General features: G+C 44.9%; 1 protein-coding gene across 1 annotated transcript in view; it reads left to right on the top strand.

The window, feature by feature from the left end:
* Window positions 1–15,941, top strand: part of ITGA9 (integrin subunit alpha 9) — a 332,075-nt gene that overhangs the window by 279,065 nt on the left and 37,069 nt on the right. Inside the window, exon 23 of the mRNA XM_034662244.1 lies at window positions 15,320–15,445. Coding sequence (XP_034518135.1) covers window positions 15,320–15,445 — 126 coding nt within the window. The remainder of the gene's footprint in view (window positions 1–15,319; window positions 15,446–15,941) is intronic.

Below are 15,941 nucleotides of genomic sequence, written 5' to 3'. Positions count from 1 at the left end.
TTTATGGTATTTTTTTTTTAATTCCCAGTAAGGAAGATAAGGAAACTTCTTCAACTTGACAAAAGTCCTCTATCAGAAGCCTATACAACCTATAGGATAGAAACCTGATACTGAGATGTTAGAAGCTGTCCCACCTAAGTGAGGAGCAAGACATGAGTTCCTGCTTTTGTCTCTTTGATTTAGTAGTGTTAGAGGTCTTAACGATAAAAAGAAATGAATAACCTTTATTGTGAAGAAAGAAACAGAAGTATCCCTATGGCAAACAATGTTATTACCCCTAGGAAATCTGAGATAATCAACTGATTGAATGTGAGGCCTTGTAAATGCAGAAGGTAAAAGCTGGGGCATGCTTATAAATTGCCTGACCTTTGAATGCATTCCCCAAGCCACACACTGATCCACTGGCAAAGGGTGCAAGCCTTACTGGACCAAGGTGTTTATGTACAACCTCTGGTCAATCATTGGTTGATCACTAACCTTTGTTGACCCAGGACAACCCCTAGGAAACCAGGTTTAAAAATAAAACAAGTGTAGGGGCGCCTGGGTGGCACAGCGGTTAGGCGTCTGCCTTCGGCTCAGGGCGTGATCCCGGCGTTACGGGATCGAGCCCCACGTCAGGCTCCTCCGCTGTGAGCCTGCTTCTTCCTCTCCCACTCCCCCTGCTTGTGTTTCTCGCTGGCTGTCTCTATCTCTGTCAAATAAATAAACAAAATCTTTCAAAAAAAATAAAATAAAATAAAATAAAACAAGTGTAAAAAAAAAATACTGAGGAGAGACATCACACATTGTAGGAGAAACAGACTCCACAGAATTAGTCCAAGCGAGGTACTAAACTAATAAGCAAAACAAAAATAAATAAAATAAAATATAATAAAAAATAAAATAACAGCTACCACTTCCCAAAGCAGCAGTAAGAATACAGAGTTGCCAGAATATTTATCTAAAACGTTCAGTTTTTTTTTTAATTATGAAACATGCAAAGAAATAGGAACAGGGTAAACAGTGTGTAGGGGGAGAAAAGCAATTGACTCAGGTGGCCCCTGAGGAACCCAGACGTTGGATTTAGTCATCAAGGACTTCAAAGCAGCTATTACAAATGTAGTTAGGAAAATATATGAAACCACGGTTAAAAAATTAAAGGAAAGTATGATAACAATGACTCACCAGATAGAGAATATCAATCAAAGATGGAAATTGTAAAAAGAGCCAAGTAGAAATTCTGGAGTTGAAAGTAAAATTCATTAGAGGCGCTCAATAGCAGATTTGAGCTGACAAAGAATCCACAAACTTGAACATAGATCACTGGAGACTATCTGATCTGAAGAACAGAAGGAAAAAAAATAATAAAAATGAACAAAGCCTCGGAGACCTGTGACACACCATAAAGTAAACACATAAAAATACACATAATTGGAGTTCCAGAAGGAGAGGTTAGAGAGAAAGGGGCAGAAAAAATACCTGATGAAAGAATTGCCCCGAACAGTATAGTTATATAAACTCCTGCACAATAAATGATAAGAAGACAGCTGGCTATCCATTTGGAAAGAAATTACAGGAAACCTCTACCTCACTGGAANAAAAATACCTGATGAAAGAATTGCCCCGAACAGTATAGTTATATAAACTCCTGCACAATAAATGATAAGAAGACAGCTGGCTATCCATTTGGAAAGAAATTACAGAAAACCTCTACCTCACTGGGAAAAAAAAGGTGGATTAGAAAGTTATATATTAAAAAAAAGCATTAGTGGAAAGTACTGAGTATTTTCATAATCTTTGGATGGGAAATCTCTTCTTCCTAAGTAAGTTGTACAATCCAGAACCCATAAAGAAAAGATTGACAGATTAAATCTATAAAAATGTTAAACTTTTGTGTGATCATAAAACATCACAAACTTAAAGATATTTGAGAGAATATATTTGCAACATAGTTAACAGAAAAATATGTAAATGTCTTCTTCAGATCAATAAGGAAAAGGTCAAAAACTATAAAAATGGGTGAACAGGCAATTCACAAAAATTTTAATGGCAAATAAGCATAAAAAAAATAAATACAAATAAATGATAAACACTAGCATCACTGGTAATCAGAGCAATGTAAGCTCAAATGAAAATAAGGTCCCCACCCAATTAAACTGGCAAAATCCAAAAGATTGTTAATATCCATAATTGGTTAAGATGAGGAGAGATGGGCACTCTTAAATACTGTTGGTTTAAAAGGCAATTTGACAGTAACTATCAGAATTTAAAATATGAATACCAACAATTCCACTTTAAGGAACCTGTCTCAAAATTCTCACATAAATATATATACAGCAGAAATTTCTAACTTTTTGATAGTAGATGTAGATGTCATTGTTCTCAGCATAAATGTAAGGCTTTTTCTATTTTGGTGAAATAGAAAATAATATTCTTCTAGGATTCTGAGAGGAAGCTGTTAGATTCAGGCTAAAAAGAAATAGTAATAAGAATACATTTTTATTAAGAACTTGTTACAGATGAGACACAATACCAAGTAATTTACCTGGACAAATTCATTTAATCTTCATGAGAATTTGGCCAGAAGCAGGGGCAGGGGGAGGTGCTAAGGTCCCAGAGTTGGTAAGTGGCTAAGTTAGTATGCACACTTAACCACTAGGCTGCACAGCCACCTGCAAGACCTCATGACATCTTTTTGTCCGGACATGAGCTGTCCAGCAGTGTTAGCGTCAGCTGGAAGTTAGAATTGTAGAAATGCAGAATGTCAGGCTCCACCCAGAGCCGCTGAATCAGAATCTGCATTTTCACAAGATCCCCGTTGATGCATTTGCACATTAATATTGAGAAGCCCTGGGCTAAAGCATATTGCTTAAATCACTCCAAGCTTCCCTTTCCCCATTTATAAAATGGTGATGACAGTCTTTGCCATGCGAGGCTGCTGTGGGGAATCTTTTATCCACATGTTCGTTCATTCATTCAGCAAATGCTTTGCACCCACCGTATGCCAAGTACTGGTTTTTTGCTGCAGGAAAAAAAAAAAAGCAGACAAAAATAATGACTTCCAGCCCTCATGTCGCTTACGTTCTGGTAGAGACAAGTAATAAGTAAAATATAATAGCGTATTACATGATGGTAAGTGCTATGGGGAAAACAAAGGAGACAAGGGGGTGAGGATGGGAAAGTTTGTAGTTTTCAAGAGTGGTCGCTGAGACCTCCATTGAAGGTGGGGGAACCCAAGCTGTCTCAGGAGGTTGTCATGTGATCTTTGTGTGTGAAGGCCTTGGCAAGTCTGTGTTTCCTGAGAATTCTCTCTCCTTGCTTTTAGCCCTACTTGGTTTCTCTCCTGCGAAACCCCAGCCCCCGTGCAGAGTCCGGATTGGACATCCAGGAGCCTCTGTGTGTGTGCTCATTAGGACTTACCCTGGGGGAGCTTTCTGCCGCAAAGCGAATCACTTAGCTGCTGGCAACAGCAGTGGACAGTAACACTGGTTTTTAAAGCTGGCTGGTGGCTAAGGCACATTTTGCAGGAGAGAAGTCCTGGGTTTCATGACTTAGTTATGCTTGGAGGGTAACTGCAACAAGAAGTCTCCCCTGCAGCAAGCTTGCTGGAGGCCAGAACTTAACTTGTACACAAGCCAGGTCTGGCACTTTGAAGCAACCTGGCAAACAACCCAAAATTGAACAACTCACTTTCTTTTTTTCAATGTCTACTACTTTCCTCCATAGTGAACGCATGTTTCTTTTATTCCCCACCTTCTTCCTCAACTTTTCTGTAGAAATTCAAGGGCTTTTCCTATATACCAAACCCACACTTGTCCTGGGAGGGAGGTTCCTGCCAACAAGAATTCAAGGTTTAGAAACCCTCCCCAGGATGCAGAGTCCGTGGGTGATGTGCCTTCCTTTCCTTGAGGACCTGGTTTGCCATTTGAGAACTTGCTGCTTTCTACTCATATTAACTTATCTGTGTAACTCTCAGAGACACCCCTGGGGTTCTCTGTAAAAAGATTAGCAAGGAGATCTCTCTCTCTCTCTCTCTCTCTCTCTCCCCGTTTTTTTTGTTGTTGTTAGAGAAAGAGTAGGGGAGAGGGGGTTTGGGGAGAGGGAGAGATTAAATCTTTGGCAGGCTCCACCCCCAGCATGGGGCTCAATGTCATGACCCTGAGATCATGACTTGAGCTGAAATCAAGAGTCAGATGCTTAACCAACTGAGCCATCCAGGTACCCCAACAAGGAGATCTTAATGGTTAAAATCATGTGGTCTAAAACCTGGTATGACCTCCCATCCACCTTTCCAGGCCATTTCCCGCTCCAATATTCTCTGCCTCTGACCTTGTCTTCTAGCCACTCTGGACCATGAAGGCTGCTGATCCACCCACCATGTACTTCTCTGGGATTCCTGACCTTCTGCTTTCTTCCATCCCTCTGGCATGGAAAGCCCACTTATTCCTCATGACCTAATTCTCACATATCCTCTCTTCCACCACACCCTTTCAGATACCTTCCTGGGTCGTCCTGCCTCGGGGCCTTTGCACCTGCCTCTGCTGAGAGCACCCTTCCCCCAGATCTTTGCATGGCCGGCTCCTTCTCATAGTGTGGGTCTGAACCCAAAGTTCACCTTTTCACTGAAGTCTTCCCTGACCACCTGAGCTAATGTTGCAAACCTCCATCAGCTCGATCCCATTTCCCTCTGTTATTTTCTTCATAGCACTTCCCACTGTCTGAAATTGTTATTTTTCATTGTCTGTCTTCTTCGACAAGACTGAGAACACCATGACAGGAAAGTCATGGCTACCTTGTTTCCTGTGTATCCCCAGCATTTGGTGCCCCGATTACAGTATGTGCTCAGATAAATGAAAGAATTGGCCACGCCCACTCTGTTAGAACCAACGCAAGTATTTCTTTCTGCTTTAGCAGGGTGTGTGTCCTTAGACACCCGCACACCCTGCAGCACATCTGTTGAGCACCTCGTACGTCCGAGGAGCTCAGGAGATTTGCAGTGAGTTGAAATCCCATGACTAGATGTTTTGGCAACTTCCCTTAACCCACAGCAGAGGTTGCCTTAATTTCAATGTGGGATAAGTAAAAAGGTAAAACTTTAAATTAGGGGCTGAATCATGTAACAGCAATGAAGGCTTCTAAGTGCAAACTTGAACTCCACAAATTTTGGTCAGAGACTTTGTGAAAACATTCTCCTTCTCGCTCACACACACACACACAGTCAAGTCCACTGATCTCAACAATGGCCTCAAACCATTTTTTTTCTCTTCCTTCCATCCGCATGTGTCTGAATGTGAGCTGAACAGTCAAGTTCCTGAAATGAGTCAGGATTAGATTGGCTGCTTCTTCTTCTTCTTCTTTTTTCTCAACAGAAGCCAAACACTTAAAAGCAGGGAGATGGCTGATTGAATTTTGGAGAGGGAATTACGTTCCTGGGCTCTTGGGTCAATTTTAGTTTTGGCTAAAGGAAGAAAGTGTGTATTTCTTCGTACAGCTTACATTCAACACACACCCTCTGGAAGGTGGGGAAAGATTCAGCCTGGGCTGTCCGTGCACAGTGTGGTCCAGAGGCTGCCCTCTAACCCTTGTGGACAGAGTGAATGAATCAAGCCAGCAGTGACATCTCCCTGCTGACTGAGGGCGCCAGCTTATCAAGGAGCCCGGGGTCCTGTGCTCCCAAGCCACTGTGACATCTGGAAGCATTAACACTTCGTTGCCGGCATGTGGGCTAGTTGGAATGCCCATGCTTCGTTCGGTGCAGGGTTGTTCTGGTCCCCGACATGGGTAAGCCTTAAAAGTCAGTGATTATGCAGTTTACTTGCCTTCATTCCTTAAAAGCAACATGACACAGAGCCCTGCCGTTGCTGGGAGAGGGGTTGCTACAGAAGTTGCTAACAGGAAATCTCACTGAGGATAAACAGAGCTCATCGGTCTTTGTCCAGAAACACGTGGTTCTCATTTAACCTGCCCAGGACTCACTGTGGATTCTTCAGAAGCACAAAACAGGAAAAGTCCTCTCTCTGACATATACACCATGTTTCTTCTGACCAAAAGGAACTTTCTTGACCTTGTTAGACGCTGAGAAGTGCTTCTTTCCCCCAGCTGTCTGGGAGCCAGCTTCACTCACTTCTCCTTAATGATCCAGATTGAGGAGCGACAGCATATTTTAGGCCTCTCATGAAGTCTTAAAACTTTAGTCTGTTTCTCTTTTAACTACTCTGATGTACGTACTCTCAGAAAGTTGTGTTGGGAGGTTCGACAGATGGCTACACGTGAGACAGCAATCAGAAAATGATTGTTCTTTACTTTTTTAAAAAGACATTTATTAATTTATTTATTTGAGAGAGAGCGCGCTCGCAGAGGGAGAGAGAGAATCTCAAGGAGACTCCATGCTGAGCGCAGAGCCGGACATGGGGCTCAATCTCAGGACCCTGAGATCATGACCTGAGTCAGACAGTCCCCCACCTGACTGAGCCACCCAGGGGCCCCTTTTCTTTTTGATGAAGGGATAATTATAAAGTGATACATGTAATGCAACAATAACTCAGTGAATCAATAGGTGTGTTACTTTATCCTCTAACGTAAGGTGGAGAGAATTTTGTTCTTTACCATACACTGGGTCTGAGGGAGACCCAGAATCTCAATGAACTGATACAGTTCCAAGGGCTGTGTTGTGTCCCACGGAAGGACTACTGACCATTTATTACCCGAATCAACAGACTGTTCTGTCTCCAAAATGCTTCATTATCTGTGGAAGGAAAACATTTTTGGCATGCATGTCGAGTGCTCAGATAACATATTTATGTCTCACTTTTTCACTAAAGAGAATCTGACCGCATCTGGAAATTCTTTTGTGTCACTGCTTCTCTGAAACTACTTCCCATCTGTGTCCCTTTAACTCCCGGGAAAAGACCATCCCCACGCTGGAGAAATGGGCCTCATCCGGGAGACTGGGCTTTCTCTGATTAAATGTAAATGAATTCTGTTTTACAGGGCAGCCTGCTGGCAGCCTGCACTCTTGACTCTCCCACAGGCTGGCCCGCCACACCCAGAGGAAAAGGGGGGGGAGCAGGGAGGGAACTCCATTGTTTTCGCCAAACCCTAGAGCCGCTAAAGGAAAAAATCGTTGGCTTTTATCATAAGAAGTGAAATATTTTATGCAACGACACACTCATACAGAGGTCAGAACTATAGAATGGATTATCCTCTCCCTTTCCTCTGGAAGATTGATTCTGAAGCTTTGCCCCTTTATTTCCTGTTTCAGTTTTGGTCTCAGTAACACCCTGACCTTTCACAGTGGTGGTGGCCTTAAGGGATGGGGGAGGGGGAGCGGGGAAGCAAGCATTTTATTTAGAGGGTAATTTTCAATTAGAAAGAGAGGAGGCATCTCAAGTGAAAGTTAACGATCTTTTCAGGCTTTTTAAAGTTACTGGCTTTGCCCCCTCTGGAAATTAAATGACCCCGGGTAATTCTTAAACTCCTTGCTCCTCTGCTCTGCCCCCAACTCTGCGGGTTTGGAGGCGGGCAGTTGTTTACAGACCTCTGCTCCACTCTCATCTACCTTTTTCAGTTCAGAAACCCCGCATGCTCTCCCTTTGAGGATTGAGGTGGGGAGGAGCTGGCCAAAGCCAGAGCCTCCCGTTAACTTACCTGGTATTGTCGTGATCATCAAAGTGTCTTGCCTTTTGTTTGTGTGAACACGTAGGCGTCTCTAGCTACACACAGAGGTGAGCATCAGAAAATCAGAACTTGTGGGACGGTTAACAAGGGGCCCTTTTCACAAAGTGAAAGAATCCGTGCTCCAGGACGGTCTACCAGAGGACGCCTTTGAGAACTCCTTCCTTTACGTGAGATGGTGCATGCACGCAAAAATTGTGTGTTCAGCCTTTCAAATACATAAGTAATCTAAAGCTAGGCACATCGGTTAGGAGGAAGTACCCAGGATTGATAGTGGTTTCTCTGCCCTTACGTTAGGTAGTGCTGGTGCAGGTGAAAAATCAGACTAAGTGGAGGCTCGGAACAGCCACCCTGACTGCGTCGTTCAGGGTCTGTAGTATCACAAAGACTCGAAATGACTGGTAATACATGAAAATATTTGTTTTAGGATTTATTAATAAAAATTATCCTCTTTTCCCATTCTTTGGTCAATACAAAGAAACACTCAATAGTGAATCAGAGTAATGTGATTTAGCATAAGTCATAACCTAAGGATCCCTGTAAGACTAGAAAGACTGTTTATTACAGTTTCTGTTTTGCTGAATGGAAAATAGGTAGTTTTTATTTAAATCTTTCTGTGAGTAAACATCTTAGGTCAGCCTAATTAGCCAGTTGGTATCATTTCCCAGTCATTTTATGAGTATCGTTTTTATTTAAAACCTTGAAGTCCTAAAATTAATATCACCGAAGCCACTGTGGTAAATGTTCAGCCTCCTGTGGCAGAAGGGGGCCTGTTACCTTCTGATACTCAGTTCCCAGATTAGGCAGTAAGTAATTGAATTAGCAAAGTAGGCATTCAAAACGTTCTCTGGGCTTTCAAACTCAAGGGGCGTGTGAACCTAGAGGGGCAGGTGGCAAGTCAGGGGACAGGTCATGTTTACCCAGTTGCTATCAGCTGTGATGGGTGTAATATGATATGGAAAAGTGGCCCAAGGATGTAACAGAGAACATAGAGTCAGTGATTAACAGATAAATGTGAGTTAACATGAAACACATGTTACTCAAAAATGAACCTGTGCCCTCTTTAATCCAAGTCAATTTAACATAGTTTTTACATCAAATTTCCCCTAAGACCCACATTAGACTCCCAAGCATTGTTCATGGGGTGGTGCTTGTTGTCATTCAGTTTGCTCCCCTGCTAAATGAACCCCCCATTTCTCTTCTATTGGCTATGTACTGTGTTCAAGGCAGTCCACTTTATATATCAAGCCAGGGACACTTTGGTGACTTCTCCCATCCCTGGACCCCAGCCAGCTGGAGGACGGTCAAGGAATGGGGCTGATGCTGGTAGAAAGGAGACTTCTATGCCTTAGCCTATTAAACACATACCAGTAATAGCACATGCCCCAGGTGAAAAGTGGTTCCTTCATTTTGAGACATGTTCATCACCATCTGGGTAGCTGCTCCCTACCCCCCATCTAAGATTTGGCTGTAAGACCCTCCTCTGTGTCCAGGCCCACCTCTCCTGCCTCCTTTCTGACCACTACTACCCAACATTCATGGGCTACCTGAGCCGTGCTGAACTCTTAGGCTCTCTCTAGATCAAGTCTACTGTTCAAACCTCTGTGCTTTCGCAGATGCTGTTCCTCCCTGCCTGGAGTTACCTTCCCCTTCTCACTTGGCTCTCTGGAAGTTCTCTTGATCTTCCAAGATCCATGTGAAGCACCACCTCTCCTAGTCCAGAGTGCAGATCACGACAAGCCAACTGCTGGGGGAGGGAGAAATTTGTAGACAAGAGTCATGGTGGTAGCAGGGCCACTGCTCTGAGGGCTGTGAGCGGATGGACAGTGAGATGAAGGTCCGGGTGTGTGGGGGACAGACACTGTGCAGCCTGGGCCCAGGGAAGGTGGGCCAGGAAGGGGCCATCTGGGGAGGGCTCCAGAGGTGGCACTCCTTCCACAGTTGAAGCATCTAGGTATGTGACTGGCTACTTACCCTCTGTGCGCCTCAGTCTTCTCATCGGTAAAATAGGGGTAAAAATTAAGGAGACCAGATGTCCCAGTTTGCCTGGCACATCCCTGATACAGGTCTCTATCTTATTAGTCTATCTGGTTGACTCCCCCATGTCACTCTCAGAAATGTCCTGGTTTGGACAGTAAATGATACGGCCACCTTACTGATAGCAGTATTCTCTGTGTGTGGGTACTATAAGGATTCAGCGCATGCCGTAGCTCTTAGAATAGTACCAATGTTAGGGAGCGTTATTCCCGTTTTTACCTGAACTCCGTACAGGGATGGGGCCTTAAGCAGTTGGAATTTGTTTCCAGGGTGATACTCTTGGGGAATGAGAATCAGAAAACAGATTGAAGGACTTCTCTGTCCCTCCAGTCTTCAGGCCCAGGGACAAAAGACTGCATTAGGGCTGCTCTGTTGTGGGACCGTAGGGGAGACCTGCGTCCTCTCTCTAACTCTAGGTCAGCAGACAACTCTGAGGTACTTTATGCAGGCCCCTATTCCCAGGCCACAACGTGGAAATGCTTTGTTTCCTCCAAGCCCATTATCAGACCATCACAGCCCAGAAAGCCTTTAGTTAAAGCTCTAGATGGTCCTTTGAATGATAACACTCAAAAGGTGGGTTCTCTTTTGTGGCATCAGACCTGTGGAGTCACCCTGATTCATATTTTGAACCCAGTATTTTATGAAGCGAGGTTTGCTAGGCCGCCTGGAATGTACTGAGTTCTTTGTCCTCGGATAGGCCTGGGACCTTGGTGGCTTCTGACCATGAACCCTCCTGACCGAGGCTGACCCGGACCCTGCCACCAAGTGATGTCCACATCTCCTTGGGCTCCTGACAATTTCCCAAATCACCACCATCTCTTCCTTTCCATCTTGCATAATGTTTTCTTTGGGGTTGGGATGAGGGGCGTGAGGGAGACCAAAAGCCAGCAGAAAACCCTCAATAGCTGCCTTGGCAGAATCCAGCCTTGACGCTGTGTCCCGCATCCTCTTGTCCTTTGTGTGTATGTTTGGTGAAGTCCTTTTATTCACATTCCAATAGATGTGGACATCTTCCAGCTCCCAGAGGTCCTGGAAGATAAGCAGCCATGTCATGGGAAGCATTTGGACTCAGATAGTCTGGAAAATTGATGAGAAGTGAGTGGGCAGAGATGAGCAGGGGGCAATGGCCACGGAGTCCTTGGCCAGCCACAGAAATGAAGCTGTTGGATGTGAGCACTGTGGTGTTTGGATCATCTGCAATGTGAGAAGAAAACAGTACTTCCCCTTGATTTTAGGCAAAGAAGGTGGTTAGAACCAAGCTGGGGGTGATCGGCAATTGCTTATGTACGTAATGTGAGATCAGGTGGCCCCATGTTCTTACCAACTGCACAGATAGTCCTTGAAGTCAGGAATTAGCAGGTGAGGACCACCTCAGTGGCTCCCTAGGCCACCGTCCTCATTTTACACCAGGCAGCTGAGGCCCTGGAGACCCGAACTGACGCGGCTCTCTGGAGGCAGAGCTGGGGCTGGTGCCCAGGACTGTCGAGTGCTCATCAAGGCCGTCTGTGCCACGGGATTCCTTCACTGCGTGCTTCTTGCTGCCAACAGCCAGCCAATCACATGACCTTGGACGGGTCCTGGAACTCAGGGGCTCTGGTTCCTTATCTGTCAGCTGAGGCCAAGGAACTGCATGATCTGCAGGCTGCCTCCCGGAAACCACATTCCAGGATGCTCTGCTCCCCTTCCAACCCAAGACAGCGTGCAGCAGCCTGGCCCCCCAGCCACCAGGCACTTTGATCTCCTACGCTCTGGCCAGGAGTTGTTTTTTTTTAGTCACAGTGGCTGAAATGGGTCAGGATGGAGGATTCTGGGCTTCCTAGGCTTCTAGGCTAGTGCTTCCTTCCCTTTGGCCTAGGTAGGAACAAGCAGGTCTGGTTTCCCTCCACCTCTGCCAGTCCATGACTCCCGCCCCAACCCCATCCTCAGCCTCTATACCTGAGAGGCAGGAAAATGGTAATAAGCACCAGCTCTGGAGCTGGATGGCCTGCTACGTGGGGGACCTCGGGAAGTCATCTGGTCTCCCGTTGCCCCTCCATTTCTCCATCTGCAAAATGGGGCTAGTAACAGCACTCACCTCCAGGGCAAGGACTGCATGAGCTAGTCCTTGTAAAGCACTCAGAACCCGCACACAGTAAGGGCCGCACAAGTATTGGGTATTACTACGACTGTTGCATATATATCTATCCAACATAGGAAAATCCTTCCCTTCCTATGACCCTGCCAGCGTCTGTGTGGCTCAATTCTAGCTGAGGGAACATCTGCAGCAGGACTAGTGGGTCGGAATCAGACCCATGCAGCACCAAGCAACCTTCAATCTCCCTTTGAAAGAGGACCACCCTGAACCTCCCAGAAAAATGTCATTTTCCCTCCTGATTGAAGTGATTCGCGTGTAACCACAGTCGGGAGCACAACTGGCTGAGATTTCCATTCACCACAGACTCAGTCTCCACTTCCCTTCTCCAGATTCCACTGGGGCAGATCAAATGTCACATGGGATCACATCACATCACTGTTGGCACCCCGTTCACTGGCCCCTGAGGCTCCAGGGGAAAGAGGAGAGGGGAGCTCTGAGCCATGTCTCTGCCCCCACCTGGCATGCACTGAGGCTTCAGCCGCTGCTCACCCCCTTGCCCTCCCATTCCCAGCTTCCTGCCCATCTGCGTGGGGGTCTTCACAGCGCCAGGCTCCTCATACCCCAAGCTAGCGTAACTGCCTGAGCTGGGGCTCTGTTCCCACACTTCCTCTCCCAGCCTAGGGACCCAAAGCACCAATTTGCAGAGCCAGGAAGAACTCTGCCCCCATCCCTGATTTTAATTAAGGATGAATGCATCCTGCAAGACTCAGAGATTCTGTTTCTCTAAACCTACACCAGTGTGTCGTGTGGTCAGGCCCAGTCATCTCAATAGGGGAATGCACACACCCCAGGGCTACAGAAGGACCATTTTTCCAGGGGCCTTTCAGCAAATGTCCACCCCAGAAGACAAACAGGGAAAATGGAGGATGCTTCAGAGCGAAAAATGATTGGAATTAAGAACATGGGCACAACACATTCAAGTTCTCAAATGCTCAACGAATGAAACTGTTTTCATCCACAATGCGCCCTTGTGCCTCAGTAGAGGGTAACCCCCAAATACAATCCTCCACTTCTCTAATGAGGTACATTTAACACTTTTTTGGCCGACTTAGTCGGAATGAGAAGTGTGGTTGCCTTGGAGGTAGGGGATGGGAATGGACTGGAAAGAGGCCAGAGGGAACTTTTGGGAGCGAGTGACAGATCTGTACTTTCCTTGGGGTGGTGGTGATGTGGGTGATTTTGCCAGATTTCATCAGACTGCGCACTTAAGATCTGTGCATGTTTGTGAATGTAAATTTTACCTCAGTGAAAGGTTAGAAACGTGAATTAAATAATATCTTCTTAAAATATTTAGCCTGGCCATGCGGTTGCATCCTTAAAATTATGCAATAATAATATATTAACGTACATTACTCTTCCCATTCACGCATCTCCCAAAATGATTTTACACAAATGTATATGTATCCTTTGGGATCAGCGTATATCACGACAAAGCCACTTTTTAGTCCAGTTTTCCAGAGCATGTCATCTCAGATCTGTCTAATTAATTTGAAATGCAGTACATTTTGAATCTAAGCTTCTTGCTGAAATTTTATGACAAAACACAAGTGCTCATTTGCATAACGCTGGAGCAGTTTTTCTCATCTGTCTTGCGATTATTCGTGACCCTCGCTACATAAGCGACCTGCGTTTTGCTTTCTGAAATGAGCTTTAAAATATTCATCACAGTTTGACACACTTGCACCCGAGGAATAATCCCCAAATCTGTGTTAAATCTCATTTCCTCCTTCCCATTAATTCCCTCTCGTGACCTCTAAAAGCGGCCAAAGCCAGCATTGATTGAGACTGTTTCAGGCTAATGTGTCTTCCCAGATTTTGTGGTTCAAATAAAGGAATTGAGGGCCGCCTGGGTGGCTCAGTCGGTTAAACATCTGCCTTTGGCTCAGGTCACGACCCCAGGATCCTGGGATAGAGCCCAGCATCGGGCTTTCTGCTCAGCCGGGACTCTGCTTCTCTCTCTGCCTCTCTCCCCACCTCACCGCCCCCCCCCACTTGTGCTCTCTCTCTCTCCCTCACTCTCTCTCTCAAATAAATAAATAAAATCTTTTTTAAAAAATGAAGTAATTGAGAAACAGTCCCAAATTATGAGATATTCTTAAAGAATAATAAATCCTAAACTATGAGCAATTGGTAAAGGCAACACTCTCTTTTCTAATAAATTAATTCGAGGAAATAGACCTTCATCTTATTTGTTTTTAGGCATATATAGTAAATCTATGTGTTTAGACCAAAGATAAAATCAAGATTAATGCAGCAAATTTGGGGGTCTTATTTTTATTATAGTTCATAATGAAAAGATTAGCACTATTGGCTTAAGTTAGAAGTTTCTTTATGTAAAAATTTTAAGTTTTGCTCCCTACCATGAATGGGAAGCTGAAACATTCTTGAATAAATTCAAACACACTGTATTTTCCTCAAGGGCACTAAAAATAAGAGTGTTTGGTTTAAAGAGATGATTCTGGTTAGAAATGGGATTTTAAACCCCATCCTAAATTATGAATCACTAATTACGAATTTTACCACCTGATCTTAAGTTCTGTCTAGTCCTCAGCTACAGCCAGTGCGGTATGATGTATATAAAGAAGTCTTGGCTTTTTCAACATTTCCCCAATTTAGGCATCAGAAATAGTGTTGTTCTCGAAGAAACCAACGTGGGAGGCCATAAACTGTTGTTTCAGTGTGTTTTGTTTTTAGTGTTGCTTTTGCTCAGCGCGGTTGCTGCCGCCATCAGAAGTGAAATCAGATAGCTCCCCAAAAGCTCATGGGCATAGAAGCTCCTATATGGCTCAGTGGGGTGGCTGCCCAAGGAGCAGAGAACGGGGCCCAGAGAAGCCTCTTCTCCTCTCTAGGGAGATGACTGTGGGGTTTCATAGCACCCTGGGAGTTCCATGAAACACGGTTTGAAAACCTCTGGCAGTGGACCATGCATGAGGGCTTGGTCTCAGAAGACCTGGGTTTGAAACCTGGGTTCTGGACTCTGATTGTTGGCCAGTGACTTGTTCCCTCAATCAGACAAAGAGCATGGAAGCTCATCTCAAAGAGTAGCTCAAAGGAGGCTTATAAACGTGCTNGTCTCAGAAGACCTGGGTTTGAAACCTGGGTTCTGGACTCTGATTGTTGGCCAGTGACTTGTTAACCTGAGTCTCAGTTCCCTCAATCAGACAAAGAGCATGGAAGCTCATCTCAAAGAGTAGCTCAAAGGAGGCTTATAAACGTGCTTTAGAAACTGTGAAGTATCGGGTTTGTTTTGTTCCTCAAGTCTTACTGTGTCTCAGTCGCATGTTGCATACCATCTCATCTCAGTTACTTAAGGACTTAGGATTGTTTGGCCTGGTTGATGCTACTACTCTCCCTTTAGCTTTGCAGCCATACTGTCCACTGGACAGTGGACAAGGGGGAAGAGCTGACTTTGTTATCACCCCCGCCATAAGGGATTCCAGGCTCATGAGTCATTCTTGGGACAGACCACTCTGACGGATTTCTTTTCACTTTCAGGTGAGCCAAGAGAAGGGAAACTGTTCTTTCCAGAAAAACCCAACCCCCTGCATCATCCCTCAAGAGCAAGAAAATATCTTCCATACAATATTTGCCTTTTTCACAAAGTCTGGAAGAAAAGTCTTGGTAAGAATTTGCTTACTAGTTGGGTTAGCATGGGTGGTCCTCACTAGGAAGGCAAGTCTGAGATGAGAGGCCAGTTTTCTATTTGGCATTTATTACTTCCCAAATCTGGTTTTAATCAATTGGCGTATAAAGTCACAAGGACTGTGGTCAACTCCTATTTTTCAGCCTGAGGTTTCAATCAAAGTGTTAAATTTACATTCCAAATTCCATTGCCTGGCAAAGGGAAAACCTTTGCAACCCACCAAGCACAAAGTAAAACATTTCTCCAACTAGTAGGAGTCTAATCAAGAGTGATGGTTCTCCTCCAAGCACTGTGGAAAACTCTTGGGCAGGATCCACTAAACTAAACATCCCTGTACCCTGCAACCCAGAGTTCCACTCCCAGGTATCTCCCCAAGACAAATGAGTGTTTATGTCCCCCAGAACACGTGGATAAAGACTTTTACAGTCATCTTCTTATAGTTAGAGGCTGGGAACAGTTCAGACCCCCCCCCCC

This window comes from Ailuropoda melanoleuca, chromosome 6 (assembly GCF_002007445.2).
Source record: "Ailuropoda melanoleuca isolate Jingjing chromosome 6, ASM200744v2, whole genome shotgun sequence".
Lineage (NCBI taxonomy): Eukaryota > Metazoa > Chordata > Mammalia > Carnivora > Ursidae > Ailuropoda > Ailuropoda melanoleuca.
The sequence above is the reverse complement of the archived record's forward strand: the minus strand, read 5'-3'. Positions and strand labels throughout refer to the sequence as shown.